The sequence below is a fragment of the Poromitra crassiceps genome, assembly GCF_964638095.1.
Source record: "Poromitra crassiceps genome assembly, contig: HAP1_SCAFFOLD_272, whole genome shotgun sequence".
Lineage (NCBI taxonomy): Eukaryota > Metazoa > Chordata > Actinopteri > Beryciformes > Melamphaidae > Poromitra > Poromitra crassiceps.
Genome location: NW_028152125.1, coordinates 48388 through 70760, shown reverse-complemented (window position 1 = coordinate 70760; position 22373 = coordinate 48388). Strand labels below are relative to the sequence as shown.

General features: G+C 42.8%; 1 protein-coding gene across 1 annotated transcript in view; it reads right to left on the bottom strand.

Moving 5' to 3' along the window:
• LOC310770947 (proteasome subunit beta type-7-like) overlaps positions 1-21772 on the bottom strand; it is a 31441-nt gene extending 9669 nt beyond the window's left edge. The window contains exons 1-5 of the mRNA XM_083663644.1: positions 21684-21772; positions 18459-18552; positions 11055-11152; positions 10557-10697; positions 2877-2992 (exon numbers count right to left, since the gene is read on the bottom strand). Of these exons, the coding sequence (XP_083519770.1) occupies positions 2877-2992; positions 10557-10697; positions 11055-11152; positions 18459-18552; positions 21684-21745 (511 nt within the window). The 5' untranslated portion in view covers positions 21746-21772. The remainder of the gene's footprint in view (positions 1-2876; positions 2993-10556; positions 10698-11054; positions 11153-18458; positions 18553-21683) is intronic.
• Between the last annotated feature and the right edge of the window lie 601 nt (positions 21773-22373).

Genomic DNA, 22373 nt, shown 5'->3' with positions numbered 1-22373 from the left:
AAAAAATCATACCGCTGCATCTCTACAGACACCCAGTTCATAAATGCTGCAATACTTAAAATGCAAAGGCTTCCATCAGTGGGCCATAGGCTCAATCCCCACTGTGTTAACTCGGTTGGTGATAGTGACTTTAATAGACGTTTATTGACATGAAAATCTTTGATCGTATCATTTAATAAATTGCCAATATGTATACAACATGACAAAGAAGGTAACACTTAAAATGTATTATTGCGGTGCCAAAAGGCGTAAAAAATGTGGCTGCACCTAAATGATGTGCTGGTGCACCTAAATTAAAAAGTAAGGTGCGTGGGTGCACCTTAGGGCTGTTGAAACGAATTTTGATATTCGAATATTATTCGAATTTAATAATTATGAACGAAATTCGATTATTATTATTTTTTAAAAACGAATATTTTTTTATTTTTAAAAAAAAAATTTTTTTTTTTTTTTTAGAACACTAGAACAGTGACAAGTTCTGACAACATACTTGAAGAAAAGAGTGTTAACTGAAGTTGACTGTTGAAGCTGCTATACTGATGTAAACCTACCTGTAGCTCTTAAAATGTATGTTCATTCATTGTTAACTGAAGTTGACTGTTGAAGCTGCTATACTGAATGTAAACATGTAGCTCTTAAGTGCAATACGTGACAGATTTTTTTGTTGTTCATGGCTCATTGTTGTTTTGGCAAAGTTTACTTATTTGTTTATTGATAAGGAGCTCAAACAAAGGCTGTGTCTTTTTTTATTATCAATTATTTTATTTTAGCATTTCAGACAGCACCAATACATCACTGATGAATATTAACTAAGCTCTGGTTATCTGACCTATTTTCTAATGCAATGAATGTATGTACATTGTACAAGGAACATGTTTTCTTCAATAAACATCATTGCTGGACTATTTGTGATAAGCCTAATATTATTTTGAATATTCATCCACCATTCACTTTTCCATCTACATTTGGTAAAATGCTTAGAAAAAGTTTTACTTGGTCAAACCCAAAGATTCAGCTATATTTAGAATCAGAACACAACATAAGAGAAGACAACAATTCACTCAGACCAAAAATTTTTTTTTTTTTTTTTTAATTCAATTAAAAATTAATTTTAATATTCGAATATAATTCGAATATTAAAATGTATAAAGCACTGAAATTCGAATTTGATTATAGAGGGAGATTGACAGCCCTAGTGCACCTAGTGTAAAACGTTAGTCTGGAGCCCTGCATCTTGCAACACTGATCCAAATTTCCCACCATTTTATACACCAAAGGACGAATCGATTAATCGAGGTAATAATCAATAGATTACAGCTATCGATTATTTTAGTAATCGAGTATTCTACCGATGATCAAATAATCGATTCCTGGATTAATACATCTCCAGGATTGTGACTTGTAATGGTCGTTCTTTTCTACTGTTTGTTTGCTCTGGAGAAAAGCAGCCACTGTGTGTCTTTGATTAGGCTTGCATTCGGTACTAAGCACAATAAAAAGACGATGGCTTCATTTGATTTATTCTGATATTATATTCAATAAGTCAATAAGCCTTAGGCCTCATGCCATCTCCAAATAGCACTTGATAATGAAACCATATTAGCTTTTAGACCCATTTGAATTCTCAAAAATAAAGACGAGTGCTTCTCTCAAAGGGAATGTTGCCCCTTAAGCCGGAGATATACTCGTTGATGCGGACACGGACAGCTGCAGCACCGTGGACACGTGCTGCGCGTGTTTATACTCGTTTCTGCTGCAGCACCGTGGACGCGTGCTGCGCGTGTTTATACTCGTTTCTGCTGCAGCACCGTGGACGCGTGCTGCGCGTGTTTATACTCGTTTCTGCTGCAGCACCGTGGACACGTGCTGCGCGTGTTTATACTCGTTTCTGCTGCAGCACCGTGGACACGTGCTGCGCGTGTTTATACTCGTTTCTGCTGCAGCACCGTGGACACGTGCTGCACGTGTTTATACTCGTTTCTGCTGCAGCACCGTGGACGCGTGCTGCGCGTGTTTATACTCGTTTCTGCTGCAGCACCGTGGACGCGTGCTGCGCGTGTTTATACTCGTTTCTGCTGCAGCACCGTGGACGCGTGCTGCGCGTGTTTATACTCGTTTCTGGAGTCACAGATGAGGACGTGTGAGGAGAGGCATCTCAAAAGCAGGTAAAACACTGTGGGAGAAGTGAGAATGTTGTTGAAAGGAGGAGAGAGCGATGATGAGTGCTCGAGCGGAAGTGTAGTTTAATGCACAGCGAGTTTTCGAGATCGTGCGGTATGCGGGTGTCTGCAGAGAGGCAAACCCTCTGACGACGACATTTACGTCACGCGGACTGTGACCGACTCTCTGATCCGCAAAGTACTAGGGCTTTAGCGTATAGTGTTGAGACCTTGAGTTCTACAAAAGCGCCATATAAATGACATGTAGTATTATTATTATTATTATTAATGTGAGTGGCCTGGTGACATCATCAATGTGCAAAAAACGAATTGAAACTAACTAATGACAGAAAGCTGACAACCCACGAGGGACACCTAGTTGTTTTTGTCTTGACTGTGTACCAAGTCAGAGCCAATGTGATTACATTCACTTTCTGGGATGTATTATAAACATGGCTGAAAGGCAATGGTACACATCACAATTTGTAGGTTTAAGAAATGTTAAATATTGTCATAGTCAAAGCCACAATGAGTTCTCTAAGCAGCTCTAACTGAAATATGAGAAAGTTGTAGAAAACACCGATAGGTAGATGAGAGGTTTGTGTTGACAGCTGGGTGTGAGACAGCTGGTTGTGAAACAGCTGGGTGTGAGACAGCTGGTTGTGAAACAGCTGGGTGTGAGACAGCTGGGTGTGAGCTGGGTGACAGCCGACTCACCCATGGTGACGTAGGGCAGCTTGTCAGTGGAGCCATGAGGGTAAATGCTGTACAGGTGTGGGCCCACACAGTCCACTCCACCCAGGACCAGAGCAGCACCGATGTAGCCTTGGTACCTGAGGAAACACAGAGGCAGTACTGCTCATTTACATGTTCACAATGTTTCACTAAAACAATAAAAGCAAATTAAAGACACAAAGCTGGTGTTAATTATGATTTATGCAGATAGACATCTGGGCCCTGCTAACTAGGTCCTACCACTGTATAGATCACACATGGGCAAAATACGGCCCGCGGGCCACATCGCCACCTGTGTGGCCCGCGATGGAATTGCAAAAAAAACAACACAGTGCACCTGAACGCAACATGCAAGATACCCGCTGAATATGTGTCCAAATGTTCATGTCATTCTGGCCAATACTCCACTTCTGTTATAGCATTTCAGTCTGGAATATGGACTCTTTCAATAATCTTTATGACTAAAAGGCTACATTGAAGTAGAAATTTAAATAACTCAAATAACTCATTGGTTTTGGATTTATTTAGCTTCAAGACTGCATTTTTGTTCGTGTGACCCTCAACACAGGCTTTGATCATCCCGGGACACTTACTGATACTTATGCTTAAATTAACCTACTCATATTCTGATTTATTTCAAGAAAGACATTTCAGCTGGTGGAAATTCTAATTGGCTGGTAACTTTAAAATCTAGCAGCCATATTGGTAGGTGGTCAAAAAAGTTAATTTCAAGCCCTGAGAGCAGGTGGTGACATAGGAGTGAGTGAGAAAATGATCAAATATTGGTGGTTAAGACTGAATAATGACATCACAACTGTGAAAACAACAATTGGCCCGCCCGAACATTGAGTGCTATTGCAGACATGCCGAGACACAATTTACAGAAAAACATCATTAGATTTGATTACCAATCACTGCTTTAAATGGTCTAGTGATGATACATGACTTGGTTATCGCTGATTGCTGTGTTGACTGACTGGCATTTATTATGGAGCCGACGTTCTGGTTCACTGTACATTTATTTACCGTACTGTCAAAGTCCGTTGACCTCGTTTGTTGTTGAAAACAAACTAACTCAAACACAAATAAACTCCCTGATGTGCTGCTTGCAACAGAGGCTGGGCTCCGCCCCTTCACATGGGGAGCGCAGCAATTTTACAGCACAGTTTGCATTTGGCGCGTCTTGTCTGTCTCTTTGGCGAGCCATAATCCATACTCATCTTTCAAACGCCACATATTGTTGATTGTCCAGGTTTTTCATGACCGTACGAACACTCACAATGTGTCCTAGATGCAGCGTTAACCGTGTGGTGTAACGTTTGTGTTGGTGAACAGTACGTATGTCTGTGTGTGTGTGTGTGTGTGTGTGTCTCAACAGTACGTATGTCTGTCTGTCTGTGTGTGTGTGTGTGTGTGTGTGTGTGTCTCAACAGTACGTATGTCTGTGTGTGTCTCGAGATTCTTGTCAACTAGCGACCTGTAGCTAACCAGCAGCTCGCGCTAACAGCGCTGCTGCCAAAAATAGCTGATGAGCTGATGCCGTCGGAACGGTGTGACGGAAACTATTAGTGGTTTCGGACCAGTGACTTTTTCAAACCGTGGTATACTTGGAAACCGGCACATCTCTAGTCCCCATCCACATTTTCCCAGTCAGCCATTTGAACCGGTGTCCCTTTTATTCTGACACTGCAGTAAGATGGGGCAGTCTTTTATTCTGACACTGCAGTAAGATGAGGCAGTCTTTTATTCTGACACTGCAGTAAGATGGGGCAGTCTTTTATTCTGACACTGCAGTAAGATGAGGCAGTCTTTTATTCTGACACTGCAGTAAGATGATGCAGTCTTTTATTCTGACACTGCAGTAAGATGAGGCAGTCTTTTATTCTGACACTGCAGTAAGATGAGGCAGTCTTTTATTCTGACACTGCAGTAAGATGAGGCAGTCTTTTATTCTGACACTGCAGTAAGATGGGGCAGTCTTTTATTCTGACACTGCAGTAAGATGAGGCAGTCTTTTATTCTGACACTGCAGTAAGATGGGGCAGTATTTTATTCTGACACTGCAGTAAGATGAGGCAGTCTTTTATTCTGACACTGCAGTAAGATGGGGCAGTCTTTTATTCTCACACTGCAGTAAGATGGGGCAGTCTTTTATTCTGACACTGCAGTAAGATGGGGCAGTCTTTTATTCTGACACTGCAGTAAGATGGGGCAGTCTTTTATTCTGACACTGCAGTAAGATGGGGCAGTCTTTTATTCTGACACTGCAGTAAGATGAGGCAGTCTTTTATTCTGACACTACAGTAAGATGATGCAGTCTTTTATTCTGACACTGCAGTAAGATGAGGCAGTCTTTTATTCTGACACTGCAGTAAGATGAGGCAGTCTTTTATTCTGACACTGCAGTAAGATGGGGCAGTCTTTTATTCTGACACTGCAGTAAGATGAGGCAGTCTTTTATTCTGACACTACAGTAAGATGGGTCAGTCTTTTATTCTGACACTGCAGTAAGATGAGGCAGTCTTTTATTCTGACACTGCAGTAAGATGGGGCAGTCTTTTATTCTGACACTACAGTAAGATGAGGCAGTCTTTTATTCTGACACTGCAGTAAGATGAGGCAGTCTTTTATTCTGACACTGCAGTAAGATGGGGCAGTCTTTTATTCTGACACTGCAGTAAGATGAGGCAGTCTTTTATTCTGACACTGCAGTAAGATGATGCAGTCTTTTATTCTGACACTGCAGTAAGATGAGGCAGTCTTTTATTCTGACACTACAGTAAGATGGGTCAGTCTTTTATTCTGACACTGCAGTAAGATGGGTCAGTCTTTTATTCTGACACTGCAGTAAGATGGGTCAGTCTTTTATTCTGACACTGCAGTAAGATGGGTCAGTCTTTTATTCTGACACTGCAGTAAGATGGGTCAGTCTTTTATTCTGACACTGCAGTAAGATGGGTCAGTCTTTTATTCTGACACTGCAGTAAGATGGGGCAGTCTTTTATTCTGACACTGCAGTAAGATGGGGCAGTCTTTTATTCTGACACTGCAGTAAGATGGGGCAGTCTTTTATTCTGACACTGCAGTAAGATGAGGCAGTCTTTTATTCTGACACTGCAGTAAGATGGGTCAGTCTTTTATTCTGACACTGCAGTAAGATGAGGCAGTCTTTTATTCTGACACTGCAGTAAGATGAGGCAGTCTTTTATTCTGACACTGCAGTAAGATGAGGCAGTCTTTTATTCTGACACTGCAGTAAGATGGGTCAGTCTTTTATTCTGACACTGCAGTAAGATGGGTCAGTCTTTTATTCTGACACTGCAGTAAGATGGGTCAGTCTTTTATTCTGACACTGCAGTAAGATGGGGCAGTCTTTTATTCTGACACTGCAGTAAGATGGGGCAGTCTTTTATTCTGACACTGCAGTAAGATGGGGCAGTCTTTTATTCTGACACTGCAGTAAGATGGGGCAGTCTTTTATTCTGACACTGCAGTAAGATGGGTCAGTCTTTTATTCTGACACTGCAGTAAGATGGGGCAGTCTTTTATTCTGACACTGCAGTAAGATGAGGCAGTCTTTTATTCTGACACTGCAGTAAGATGGGGCAGTCTTTTATTCTGACACTGCAGTAAGATGAGGCAGTCTTTTATTCTGACACTGCAGTAAGATGAGGCAGTCTTTTATTCTGACACTGCAGTAAGATGGGGCAGTCTTTTATTCTGACACTGCAGTAAGATGGGGCAGTCTTTTATTCTGACACTGCAGTAAGATGGGGCAGTCTTTTATTCTGACACTACAGTAAGATGAGGCAGTCTTTTATTCTGACACTGCAGTAAGATGAGGCAGTCTTTTATTCTGACACTGCAGTAAGATGGGGCAGTCTTTTATTCTGACACTGCAGTAAGATGGGTCAGTCTTTTATTCTGACACTGCAGTAAGATGGGTCAGTCTTTTATTCTGACACTGCAGTAAGATGGGGCAGTCTTTTATTCTGACACTGCAGTAAGATGGGTCAGTCTTTTATTCTGACACTGCAGTAAGATGGGGCAGTCTTTTATTCTGACACTGCAGTAAGATGAGGCAGTATTTTATTCTGACACTGCAGTAAGATGGGGCAGTCTTTTATTCTGACACTGCAGTAAGATGGGTCAGTCTTTTATTCTGACACTGCAGTAAGATGGGTCAGTCTTTTATTCTGACACTGCAGTAAGATGAGGCAGTCTTTTATTCTGACACTGCAGTAAGATGAGGCAGTCTTTTATTCTGACACTGCAGTAAGATGAGGCAGTCTTTTATTCTGACACTGCAGTAAGATGAGGCAGTCTTTTATTCTGACACTGCAGTAAGATGGGTCAGTCTTTTATTCTGACACTGCAGTAAGATGGGTCAGTCTTTTATTCTGACACTGCAGTAAGATGAGGCAGTCTTTTATTCTGACACTGCAGTAAGATGATGCAGTCTTTTATTCTGACACTGCAGTAAGATGAGGCAGTCTTTTATTCTGACACTACAGTAAGATGGGTCAGTCTTTTATTCTGACACTGCAGTAAGATGGGTCAGTCTTTTATTCTGACACTGCAGTAAGATGGGTCAGTCTTTTATTCTGACACTGCAGTAAGATGGGTCAGTCTTTTATTCTGACACTGCAGTAAGATGGGTCAGTCTTTTATTCTGACACTGCAGTAAGATGGGTCAGTCTTTTATTCTGACACTGCAGTAAGATGGGGCAGTCTTTTATTCTGACACTGCAGTAAGATGGGGCAGTCTTTTATTCTGACACTGCAGTAAGATGGGGCAGTCTTTTATTCTGACACTGCAGTAAGATGAGGCAGTCTTTTATTCTGACACTGCAGTAAGATGGGTCAGTCTTTTATTCTGACACTGCAGTAAGATGAGGCAGTCTTTTATTCTGACACTGCAGTAAGATGAGGCAGTCTTTTATTCTGACACTGCAGTAAGATGAGGCAGTCTTTTATTCTGACACTGCAGTAAGATGGGTCAGTCTTTTATTCTGACACTGCAGTAAGATGGGTCAGTCTTTTATTCTGACACTGCAGTAAGATGGGTCAGTCTTTTATTCTGACACTGCAGTAAGATGGGGCAGTCTTTTATTCTGACACTGCAGTAAGATGGGGCAGTCTTTTATTCTGACACTGCAGTAAGATGGGGCAGTCTTTTATTCTGACACTGCAGTAAGATGGGGCAGTCTTTTATTCTGACACTGCAGTAAGATGGGTCAGTCTTTTATTCTGACACTGCAGTAAGATGGGGCAGTCTTTTATTCTGACACTGCAGTAAGATGAGGCAGTCTTTTATTCTGACACTGCAGTAAGATGGGGCAGTCTTTTATTCTGACACTGCAGTAAGATGAGGCAGTCTTTTATTCTGACACTGCAGTAAGATGAGGCAGTCTTTTATTCTGACACTGCAGTAAGATGGGGCAGTCTTTTATTCTGACACTGCAGTAAGATGGGGCAGTCTTTTATTCTGACACTGCAGTAAGATGGGGCAGTCTTTTATTCTGACACTACAGTAAGATGAGGCAGTCTTTTATTCTGACACTGCAGTAAGATGAGGCAGTCTTTTATTCTGACACTGCAGTAAGATGGGGCAGTCTTTTATTCTGACACTGCAGTAAGATGGGTCAGTCTTTTATTCTGACACTGCAGTAAGATGGGTCAGTCTTTTATTCTGACACTGCAGTAAGATGGGGCAGTCTTTTATTCTGACACTGCAGTAAGATGGGTCAGTCTTTTATTCTGACACTGCAGTAAGATGGGGCAGTCTTTTATTCTGACACTGCAGTAAGATGAGGCAGTATTTTATTCTGACACTGCAGTAAGATGGGGCAGTCTTTTATTCTGACACTGCAGTAAGATGGGTCAGTCTTTTATTCTGACACTGCAGTAAGATGGGTCAGTCTTTTATTCTGACACTGCAGTAAGATGAGGCAGTCTTTTATTCTGACACTGCAGTAAGATGAGGCAGTCTTTTATTCTGACACTGCAGTAAGATGAGGCAGTCTTTTATTCTGACACTGCAGTAAGATGAGGCAGTCTTTTATTCTGACACTGCAGTAAGATGGGTCAGTCTTTTATTCTGACACTGCAGTAAGATGAGGCAGTCTTTTATTCTGACACTACAGTAAGATGGGTCAGTCTTTTATTCTGACACTGCAGTAAGATGGGGCAGTCTTTTATTCTGACACTGCAGTAAGATGGGTCAGTCTTTTATTCTGACACTGCAGTAAGATGGGGCAGTCTTTTATTCTGACACTGCAGTAAGATGAGGCAGTATTTTATTCTGACACTGCAGTAAGATGGGGCAGTCTTTTATTCTGACACTGCAGTAAGATGAGGCAGTCTTTTATTCTGACACTACAGTAAGATGGGGCAGTATTTTATTCTGACACTGCAGTAAGATGGGGCAGTCTTTTATTCTGACACTGCAGTAAGATGAGGCAGTCTTTTATTCTGACACTGCAGTAAGATGAGGCAGTCTTTTATTCTGACACTGCAGTAAGATGGGGCAGTCTTTTATTCTGACACTGCAGTAAGATGAGGCAGTCTTTTATTCTGACACTGCAGTAAGATGGGGCAGTCTTTTATTCTGACACTGCAGTAAGATGGGGCAGTCTTTTATTCTGACACTGCAGTAAGATGAGGCAGTCTTTTATTCTGACACTGCAGTAAGATGATGCAGTCTTTTATTCTGACACTGCAGTAAGATGGGGCAGTATTTTATTCTGACACTGCAGTAAGATGAGGCAGTCTTTTATTCTGACACTGCAGTAAGATGGGGCAGTCTTTTATTCTGACACTGCAGTAAGATGAGGCAGTCTTTTATTCTGACACTGCAGTAAGATGAGGCAGTATTTTATTCTGACACTGCAGTAAGATGGGGCAGTCTTTTATTCTGACACTGCAGTAAGATGAGGCAGTCTTTTATTCTGACACTACAGTAAGATGGGGCAGTATTTTATTCTGACACTGCAGTAAGATGGGGCAGTCTTTTATTCTGACACTGCAGTAAGATGGGGCAGTCTTTTATTCTGACACTGCAGTAAGATGATGCAGTCTTTTATTCTGACACTGCAGTAAGATGAGGCAGTATTTTATTCTGACACTGCAGTAAGATGGGGCAGTCTTTTATTCTGACACTGCAGTAAGATGAGGCAGTCTTTTATTCTGACACTACAGTAAGATGAGGCAGTCTTTTATTCTGACACTGCAGTAAGATGGGGCAGTCTTTTATTCTGACACTGCAGTAAGATGAGGCAGTCTTTTATTCTGACACTGCAGTAAGATGAGGCAGTCTTTTATTCTGACACTGCAGTAAGATGGGGCAGTCTTTTATTCTGACACTGCAGTAAGATGAGGCAGTCTTTTATTCTGACACTGCAGTAAGATGGGGCAGTCTTTTATTCTGACACTGCAGTAAGATGGGGCAGTCTTTTATTCTGACACTGCAGTAAGATGAGGCAGTCTTTTATTCTGACACTGCAGTAAGATGATGCAGTCTTTTATTCTGACACTGCAGTAAGATGGGGCAGTCTTTTATTCTGACACTGCAGTAAGATGAGGCAGTCTTTTATTCTGACACTGCAGTAAGATGTTTTCTGGTGCAGTCACCACCTTGTGGGACCATCATCAGAACCTCACCTGAAGAGCATTTGCTTGAGCATGCGGCAGGCGGTGGCCACGCGAGGCAGCCTGCCCGTGGAGAGGGCGTGCAGCTCCAGGTTGGAGGAGATGATCTGAGTGGTCATCTCTGTGTCTGCAGCTGTGCCTGCTCCGCAACAACTGGAGACAACAGGAACGTGTTTGAATCATGCAACATCATCCTGGGTCTAATAAATACAGCTTATTCAAGACATACAAGCAGCTGCAATGCAAGATTCCTTTCTATGCAAAAACCTAGTGAAAATGTTAATATCCAGCCTTTTTTTTCCAGTCTATTCATAGTATTCTATTCCCATGATGCCACATGCATTTCCAATATGGCGCTTTACTAAACACACTGGCTGTTTTGGTCATTTGATTGTAATCGCCTATTAACTGATTACAATCAGCCGGTGTTGTCCTACCAAGATGGCCATGTGACGATGTAACAGAATACTATGAATAACACAAAGTCAAAAGCAACCGTCAGTCACTTACTAAATGTTGGGGGAAATGTAGTGGATCTTGGAGCAGTTCTTGTCTGCCACGATCATGCCCTCAGTGGCTCTGGTGTCTGCTCCGAGGACGATGCCATCCTGCAGAAGCAAAGAGTAACACATAACTGTTACGTTTGAATTTGGCAGCGTAGACAGGATCCCTGCAGCATGGATATGGTGATGTTTATTTCTATATCTTTCTAGCCGTCTTGATGAATTGAATAACTTGCTCGCCCTGTTTGTCCATTTGAGGCTTCCGTAAGCCGGGTGTAGGTCACACGCAGTGCGTCTGTGTTGCAACCTTGAGACAAACTTGAGAGGATTACCGTAAGTTTTCTCTTCTAGCAACTTTATTCTCCCCGGCACTATTATTGTTGTTTTGACTTTCTTTTCTGAAGCCACCGGACATGGAGACGCAAGGCAAGGCAAAGCATGTACACACTCTCTCAACTCTCTTCCTTAGTCTCACCAGAACATAAGGGCTGTCTACGATTATGAAAACAAGATAATTGACATCAAACGATTTTGCGGCTCTTGTCTCTCTCGTTCTGTCTTGTATTGTAAATCAAGCGCACCCCTTCCTTTGCTCGGCCCCTCCCCCAAAGCCCAAAGAAGCACACCAGCTCGAGTTGTGACTGTCGTGTGAAGAGCCACATTTCACAGAAAGAGAGCCGCTGGTCGAGAAGAGAGGTGAAACAACGTATGTGGGGTGGAAACACTATGGTTTCGCCGAGTTTAAAGGTCCTTACACTGCGCATATCTTGCACTGTTTGTTCCAAGTCTGTGCCTGTGATTGACAGGTGGGTCAAAACTCGCATCGCAATTCCGTGCCGTATATTCGCATCGCTCCCGATGTGTAAGGACCTTAACTGATGTGTAACTTACACATCAAGAGTGATGCGAATATACAGCACGGAATTGCGATGCGAGTTTTGACCCACCTGTCAAGATATGCGCGGTCGTGGCATCACCCCGCAACACGACCTCTCCCTCTGTTTAATCACTTGAAATCCACTCACAAAGTGGTCTATGACCAAGAAATAACGCTAAATGAACAAAAAGACAAAGTCCCATCTAGTTACTCCTGCCACAACACAGTCATCGATTCAGGACACTCTTTACAATGCGACCGCATTGATATGATGCATGAATATACATTCAACAGCTAACGATCTCACAGATAAACATTAACAATAGCCTATTATGAACCTAAACGTAAGTCGCTTTGGATAAAACCATCTGCCAAGTGAGTAATTTATGTAGCCTAATGTAAACGAACGTTACTCAATAGTGTTCTCATTTGGTTAGATTTGAGGTTTAAGGACTACTAGTTCAGATGTTTACCAACATATTGAATGTAGATTAATAGTTGCAGTTGGTTGTGGCAGTTCACTGCAACATAGTAGGCCTACATATACTGTATATTTATTTTAGTTTTTATTTTATTTCTAAATCTTTGCACTTTTATTATTTATTTATTTATTTTCAATTATATCTAAAATCCAAAGACATCCAATGTTAAAAAGAAAAGCCAGTGTCAATGTTCAATAAATGCATGATGTTCTCAATGTCAATGATGTCAATAATCGTGTTAAATAATCGTGATCTCAATATCAATCAAAATAATCGTGATTATGATTTTTGCCATAATCGAGCAGCCCTACATACTGCACAGCATTTTCACCATTCATTTTCAGGTGTCCCGCAAATTGATGTCCCGCATTTTGTGAGAGAGAGAGAGTGCGTGACCGCGCGCGCGCAAGAGAGAGAGAGAGAGAGAGAGAGAGAGAGAGAGAGAGAGAGAGAGAGAGAGAGAGAGAGAGAGAGAGAGAGAGAGAGAGAGAGAGAGAGAGAGAAGAGCTGGGGGCACAGACACACACAGCTGCTCCTGTCTGCACACACACAGCTGCTCCTGTCTGCACACACACACAGCTGCTCCTGTCTGCACACACACAGCTGTTCCTGTCTGCACACACACACAGCTGCTCCTGTCTGCACACACACAGCTGCTCCTGTCTGCACACACACACAGCTGCTCCTGTCTGCACACACACAGCTGCTCCTGTCTGCACACTAGGGGTGGGAATCACCAGATTCCCACGATACGATACTGAAACGATACTTGAGTCACGATACGATAGTATTGCGATACTGCGATATTTTCGATATTGCGATATATCGATATTGCGATATATTGAATATTGCGATATTTCGATATATTGCGATTTCTTACTTTTTCAACTGCAAATGATGTCCCCAAAGGAAAACTTTGTCAACATCTGGTTTATATAAGAACAATTTTTCAGTCTGTACATCTGACTTCAACCATTTTATTGCAGCAACATTGTCAAGTAGACAGACCAACAACTTTCATAAAGTCATGTCATAGTTGCATGCACCTGACAAACTGAACTGTTTGTTACAGTCTACTTACAGTCCACCTTAACTGGATGTGTGTGTGGACTACTGTACTTATGTAGTTTTTGCAACTTCACTTCACTTACACAAAACATTTTGTGCAGCCCATTCAGTAACTGGGGAATTTGTAAATGACTGTTATGACAAAACTGTTACTGTTAAAACAAAATGAAAATATGCTACCGTTTGTTTACTGCTGGCCTTGGAACTAAAGTTTATAGTAGCCCGGTGGCCTGGCATGGCCTGCAAAAAAAAAAAAAAAAAAATTTTTTTTTTTTTGCAATATCGATATTTGGCGTCCAAATATCGATACGATATCGTCAGGCAAAATATCGCGATACTGTGGTGTATCGATTTTTTCCCCCACCCCTACTGCACACACACAGCTGCTCCTGTCTGCACACACACAGCTGCTCCTGTCTGCACACACACAGCTGCTCCTGTCTGCACACACACAGCTGCTCCTGTCTGCACACACACACACAGCTGCTCCTGTCTGCACACACACACAGCTGTTCCTGTCTGCACACACACACAGCTGCTCCTGTCTGCACACACACACAGCTGTTCCTGTCTGCACACACACACAGCTGTTCCTGTCTGCACACACAGCTGCTCCTGTCTGCACACACACACAGCTGCTCCTGTCTGCACACACACAGCTGCTCCTGTCTGCACACACACAGCTGCTCCTGTCTGCACACACACAGCTGCTCCTGTCTGCACACACACACAGCTGCTCCTGTCTGCACACACACACAGCTGCTCCTGTCTGCACACACACACAGCTGCTCCTGTCTGCACACACACACAGCTGCTCCTGTCTGCACACACACAGCTGCTCCTGTCTGCACACACACAGCTGCTCCTGTCTGCACACACACAGCTGCTCCTGTCTGCACACACACACAGCTGCTCCTGTCTGCACACACACACAGCTGCTCCTGTCTGCACACACACAGCTGCTCCTGTCTGCACACACACACAGCTGCTCCTGTCTGCACACACACACAGCTGCTCCTGTCTGCACACACACACACAGCTGCTCCTGTCTGCACACACACACACACAGCTGCTCCTGTCTGCACACACACACAGCTGCTCCTGTCTGCACACACACACAGCTGCTCCTGTCTACACACACACACACACACACACACACACACACACACACACACACAGCTGCTCCTGTCTGCACACACACACACACACACACACACACACACAGCTGCTCCTGTCTGCACACACACACAGCTGCTCCTGTCTGCACACACACACAGCTGCTCCTGTCTGCACACACACACAGCTGCTCCTGTCTGCACACACACACAGCTGCTCCTGTCTGCACACACACAGCTGCTCCTGTCTGCACACACACACAGCTGCTCCTGTCTGCACACACACACAGCTGCTCCTGTCTGCACACACACAGCTGCTCCTGTCTGCACACACACACACACACACACACACACAGCTGCTCCTGTCTGCACACACACACACACACACACACAGCTGCTCCTGTCTGCACGCACACACACACACACACACACACAGCTGCTCCTGTCTGCACACACTTGAGACTAGGGTTGTGCGATGTCAGGAAATTATCCATCGTGATTATTCCACAGTGAACCATCGTGATCCACGATGGCATCGTCATTGGCGGGGGTGGGGGGAATAATTAATAATTTATTAAGTCGCTGCGGTGCGGTAATGCCATTCATTGCAATGCGTTCATTAACAACTGGACAGCTGAGCTATTCACGGAGACCAGCGGGCTTGGATAGGCTACTATTAGCCTCTGTGCTAACAGCACAGAGCCAGGCGACTGAATGAAGCAGTGGCTCTCACTACCAGCAATTTGAACAGCGCAAATAACAAAACGTTAACGTTACAGGTCCTCACCAACAATGTGTGTGTGTTGAATTTAACTAGCTGGCAGTAAACTGACTGAATTACTGGCTGATATAACGTTAGATTCGCGTGGGCTTTTGAACCTAATGAGAGCGATTTGACGAGAGGAGAGTTGAGAGAGAAACACAGCTGCTGCTGCTGTAGCCTCAACGTGAGACTGATCAGTCATTCAGACTGATGCGTCTAGCGTTGAGGCTGCTGCTGTGAGCGACTTCTACTTTCACTTTGGAAACAGGCGAGTTAAATTCACAGTTGAAGACTTGTACTCACTTTGGGTTGAAAACAGGAAAGAACGTGAAGTTTCTTCTTTGTCTTAAAAGTTTTCACAACAAAATAACTGACTTCTCATGCGCGGGGGACGCCCCGGCGTCATTAAATAAGCGCACCCAGTGCAGAGAAGCACTAAAGAGGAGTGGGAGGGGAGGCTTCTCTGAGTCTGAACTGGGGGAGCTCGTTTAATGCTGCCGGCGCGTCCCCCACGTGTCACGGTGAGTTGACTTATTATTTTTTATTATTAAAACGTCACAAATTTATTTCGAACAGATAATTCATCACGATGATCCGATGTAGACGGCTCAGAGGTCGATGGGGGGTCGGCCAATCACGATGGTCGATGCCATCGTCCATCGTGCCAACCCTACTTGAGACCACACGCAGCTGCTCCTGTCTGCACCAGTGTTGGGCAATATTACTGTCTGTGTAGAGTAACTCATTACTTATTACACTACTTTTGCATTACTTTTACCAAAACAACAGCAGCAGCAGAATGACATCGCCGCCACGGAACCATCCCGAATTTCAACCGCCTTGAAGTCAGTGTAAACAATCCACAATACTAAATGTTATTCTTTTCCTTTGTTATTGTCATCTGTAGTGGTTATTTGCATAAAAACACACAGTTTGATTAGGAAAGTATTGTATCTTTTTTTAAATATGTGCTTTGATTTAATCAAATGCTACTCAATTTGTAACTTGAGTTACTTGACAAAGTAACTGGTATAATATTACTGAAATCCTATAAGTAATAAGTTATATTACTGAGTTACTGCTAAAAGTAATATATTACATGTAATATGTTACTTTTGTACCCCCAACACTGGTCTGCACACACTTGTGGCTCAGGGTGAGAGATATGCAGGATAACAAACAGGGTTCACTTCACACACTGCTGCCTGTGCACTGAGCTGCCTGAGTATTCCCACCCAACTAGTAGCAATAATAACAACTACCAATGGCCAAATTCGTACCCATACTAATGATAATAATACTACCCATATTAATGCTACAGTGCATCTTGGCACAAAGCTCTTCAATGTTAACTGGAACAAGAGCATCCAGTCTTTAGATCAATGACTGCTCCTAGTGCTAGGAAGGTTCCTAGTAGAGGATGGGTCAAATGCAGAGGATGAATTTCCCCAAGGGGATAAATAAAGGATAACTTAACTTAACTTAGATGTCTTCTTCACCACCACACCTATAGATTCCATTCTAAGCTGTGCTCTCATTGTAATGTTAATGTTTTGTTTAAATGTATGTAGTATGTAGCCTACGACTAGTAGGCTATATAGGGTTCAGTATGCTATATTGTTCTACTAGAAAAGTCTGACTGAAGCCCAATTTATGCTTGGTCTGGCGACACTTTTGAAACGGTCGCCGACAGAAATGAGGACTTGAGTCGACACTTTTAAGTGTCGGCGAGCAGTGTCTGCTACCTGGTGAAATGTCTAGTGTCGCTGACTACGTCATAGTATCGCACAAGTCTGATTGGCTATATAGACGGCACACGCTTGACTTCCTTGTTTTGGTTTTCGCTCGATTGAAATGAATGAACGTGTCCCCGCTATTTTTATCAGGCTGTCCTTGATGTATGACTTCGTGAAAATCACAAAGAACATCGTGACCAATTTCCCAGAGAGAGAGGATGTGAGTTGTGTGGTTGTGTGTCGTTATGTGCGGCTGCAGCCACGTACGTTACATCTTGCCTCCGAGGTGGTTTCACTGTGCATTTCGTTCCCTCTCTTGCCTTGGCTGTCTGCACTATAGTGTTCGGGTGTCACGTGACCGTTGAACCGAGGCGAACGTTCACTGAAGTATAAATGCAACACCATGAGCGACACTTTCTTTTTCGTCTGCGACCATGTGCTGAGCGACACTTTCTAATAAGTATAAATTAAGCTTAACTCTAATATTATGGGGTTTGGAAGGTGTTTCATATCTGAACAGAAGCCATGACTCCCATCCCATGTCAGTACCGGTCGGTTCCGTTTTATTGTAGCCTACACATTTTAGTCAGATGTGTTGAAGAAGAGCCACTGTGAAACTTAAACGTACGCTTACTGTATTTAGCCAGCGTGGGAGTTTTGAAGGTGCATTCACTGTATTTAGCGAGCGTGGGAGTTTTGAAGGTGCATTCAAATAAAATATATTCAAGTTTTTATTAAGCAAATTGTGTGACTCAGAGGGCAAAGCAGAGGGGAGAATAGCTTTTTTTTTTGTGCAAGTCAGATATATCCCAATTTTAGACTCAAAGCATCGGTAACGTGTCCCACATTGTCCCACACAAACGTACTCTTTGTCCCACATTTGGTTTGCTGGGATCTATCTGTGACTGTGACAACATGACGGGTACAGATATGAATCATATAAAAAGTAGAGCGTGCACATCCACTCAAAATGCAGGTGCAGGACAAAAGCAATGAAACATATAAAAAGAAATAAGAGTCCGCACACTGCTCGACTTGCTCCCAGTTGATTTATTTTTAACGTTTCGGTCAACAAGGACCTTCTTCAGAAAATGAAGGATTCTCAATTGCGAATGAATTGCGGACTCTATTTCTTTTTACAGATATGAATCAACCAGAACCGTAGACAGTGTGATGGAGCATGGAGGGGGAAGGTTTTTGTCCAGAATCTGCTCCAGCTTTGGAAAATTCAGCTCACAGACACTGTATATTCAAATATTGATTTTTAGACCACTCACTCAATGAACAGAGAACCATGAGAAAATGGACTTCTGCACAACCTAACCCGAACGCAGTTTTGACTTGCTCATTACTGACTTTCAGCTACTTACCTTGAAAACGATGCCACAGATCGTAGTGCCTGTTTTGCGAGCTGCAGGCAAGCTGCATCCCAATTTGTTCACATCAGTTAGCAAAGCTGCATTTCTGAAAAACAAAACAGCAAAAGCACTTGTATAAGTAAGTCATTAAGTATCGTATATAAACTCACTCACATAGAAGTCTTTGTAACGGTTACAGACAACGGTGTTCTGCTTTCACTCAGACTTGAAAAATGCAAGACACTGCCATGCTGGAGAGCTGGCTTCTTCTGTATTGTGTCACATGTGTGGTGCCGGCCGGGTGAGACCAACGCTGCTGTTCGCGTCACTAGCACTGCCCATTGTCAAGGGATATGATCGGCTGTTTATGAGCTGGGGCGGGTGCACGCTCGGGGTTTGTCTGTTAAATGATTGGCTGTTTATGAGCTGGGGCGGGTGCACGCTCGGGGTTTGTCTGTTAAATGATTGGCTGTTTATGAGCTGGGGCGGGTGCACGCTCGGGGTTTGTCTGTTAAATGATTGGCTGTTTCCGTGTCACTCGTAGCACACTCCATTAACAAGGGACACGATATGAGGCACGGAGCAGAGGAGAAGCGCTCTATCGAAACGTTCTAACTATTTTTGTATTGTATTGATGATGTCTCTATTGCCGATAGTGCTGCACGATTAATCCAATTAATCGAATTAATCGCGATGTCAGCACGTGCCATTACATAACCGCAAAAGACTTTTCAAAAAGTCTGTGTGTGTGTGTGTGTGTGTGCCTCGTCTAACATTACAGCAAATAAACAAACACATTTCTCTGCCATCACACAGGACATCAACACTAGCGGGAGACTTCTCCCACTCCTGCAAATAAGTAATGTGATGCACAACGTTAACATAAACATATAACATCTTACCGAGAGGGAGAGAGAGCAGCCATGATCGCTAACAGCTAAGCTAATAATAACTAGCCGATCAGAAAAGCATGTAAACAGCCGTGTGATTAGTGAGAAAGTCAGTAAAAGAAGGAGAGAGCTGCGGGTGCTTATACAGAACTAGTGCACGAAGTGTACAGCAGATAATGAGCCGCTGTGATGAAGAATATAGCAAGATTAACCGGGCTGAGAGGACAGAAAACACTCGCAGCTGCCTGCAGCAGCACCTCCAAGCTCCTAGCCAGTCACAAGACGCCTTCAGGGTCCCTCGATAAAGTCTGCACGTTACCTCGCATCTCTCTCAAAAAAAGAAGAATCACGTTTAAGGCCATTTGTAATCTGTCGCTACAAAAGAAATAAACTGGGTGTATTACTCATTGTATTACCAGACAGACATGTAATTAACTTTGCAGTCTTTGCCATCTATGTGCTGTCAACAGTGCTGCAGTTTCTATTTTTCTGGTGTTTCTTTTTTCCATGTTTGGGACAGGCAAATGTCTCAAACAGACTGATATCACAGGATGTTGTATAGAATACATGGCTATATAATTTGATAAAGATTTTATTATTAAATAAAAATGCTGTATTATTCTTAAAATGTTTTATTTTTTGAAAGATAATTTTATTTCAAATTGTTTTATTTAATTTTAATATATTTAATGTATTTTAGTCTGTGATACCTTGAAACTGTGGTATTTTTGTCCAAGGTTATCATACCGCCAAAAACTCATACCAGCACATCCCTAGATACCATTTGTTTATTATATGACAATCGCAATATTGTCCACAATAATCGCAAATCGTGCAGCACTAATCACGATATATATTGCGATCGTTTTATCGCCCAGCCCTAGCATAACTATATTTTTTGATGATGATAACAGAAGTTGATAAGATAAAGTCAGAAGATAACTGTAAAAAATAGTTCAGTTCACAGTTTACAATTAAAAAAACAACATCCATGGAACATGCATCTGGTGTAGCTAATTATATTATCAAAGAATCAAATTCAGGTCAACCCTAAATCCTCTATACTTGTGTGCTGCTGATTGACTATGGCGTTTGTAGAGTGAAGAGGCAATGTAACACCATGCAATACTGGAATAATGATACTCCATACCGTCTAACATGTCTTCTTGGCAATAAAAAGGTAGGCTAGTAATTATGTTCTGAAATCATCAAGCAGATAGGCTGACTTTTTTTCTTTTTTACAACAATGACGCATAGTAATACCAGTTATTGTCCCATTCCTAGTAAATGCCTGTCTGTCATGACATTTTCATGTCCGTGAAAGGGAAACGATTCAAATAATTCATATATAATCTTATTTTATTCTTGTTTGGCTAATTGGAGCATTGTTGGTAGTGATATCCATCTTCATATCTATTCCATCGTCATATTTATATGAATAGATGACAGTTGCTATGAATGATACATAACCTAATGATGATGGCGAAGGCTCAAACAAAATGTAAATGCTTTCATATTTGTATACACACTTCTCCTCTACACTTGCCTACACAGAGACAAATGAATAGCCCCCAATTAGAGAATCACCAATATGCCACCAGTGCCGTTGTATCCCACCAACCACCTTGGGCTGATAAATAAACTACCGATACTCCTGTTTCAGGAAAGCATGAGAATACTAACTGACATCGCCAGATCAATTCGCAAATGCATCTGCCAGAGCAAATGGAACATGCAAGGATGAGCTCGCAGATTCGCCAGGTTCCTAGGCTATGAGGGCGCAGCATTAACGTAGCTAACTACACGTTATTTCACGTCACCGTAGTTAGTTAGCAGCAGTAATTAAATGTGGATTGGGCTAGAAAATATAGCTGTCATTAACATTACTAGATGTCATTAACATGAGCTCGCACACATTAAAAAAAAATATTTTAAACGTTTACTCATTGTAAATAATATTAAAAGTAATATTCTTAGCAACAGCTAGCGTTAACATGGCTAACGCTAATTAAGCGTTAAACATGCACATTTTCCACCGCTCATCTGCTTTGCTGTTGCGTTTTCACAGTCATAAGTTGTTGTGTCCACCCATCTCTAAGTTAAAGAAAATAACCATTGATACAATATGAGAAGACGCAAGTGAAGTTAGGCTCCACGTTCATGTTCTTGTTTAGTGATGCTGCTCTCTGCTAGCGTGGCCGAATCCCTGAGTCACTGTGTGGAAGCCGGCAGAGTTTTCATCACTTCACCTCCCGCAGAACACACATTTCAATGTTTCCCATATCTGAACGCGTGTTTGACACAGCGCTGTCTCCGGCCCTGACTTAAACCGTTTCTGAAAGCTTACCTCTTGCAATTTTCGAAACTGAAACCTGCGCCTGGTGGCCTGCTCACTGACAAAGTCGCCATTTTGCCGAATTAATGTTTGTGCTTCCGGGAAGTGAGGCAACAAGCCAAGTAGGCGAAGACATGTCCCGCCCCACTCTGCCTGTAATTGGCTTACCTTGATATTTTTGCCCTAACCTGAACCAATCGTCAGTCTTCATGCCTAACTTGATCCAGAAACTCAACCCAATCAGAGGCAGAGGGCGGGACAAGCAGCTGGTGACGCTGCCTTCATAGTCTGGGCACCTTCCACCCCGCTTTTTGTCATGGGGGCGTAAACCCCGGACCCAGAATTAACACCGGATGGCAATGCGCCTAACAACGTCTTTGTTGCCGTTAGCTTGACGCGGTGATGTTACCTAAACTAGAGTCTGATCAAAACAAAGCTAGCGTTACATAAAACAAAACGTTTATGCAATATGGCATCTCCGCCACCACCGCCTGACACACCGGTCAAAACGGTGAAAGAGGATTCTGATACTTGGGTCAAATTGTCAAGTTAACGTGAAAGTTGACGAGCTAGAAACGCTGCCATCCGGTCTAGGGCGGGCTCTAGGCGGGAACCAGTAGGGTGACAAAATCAATTGTGGGCGGGAGCCAGGCTCTTTCTCGCCGAGAAGAGCCTGGTGACGCGAGGTTACTGCCTTCAAGT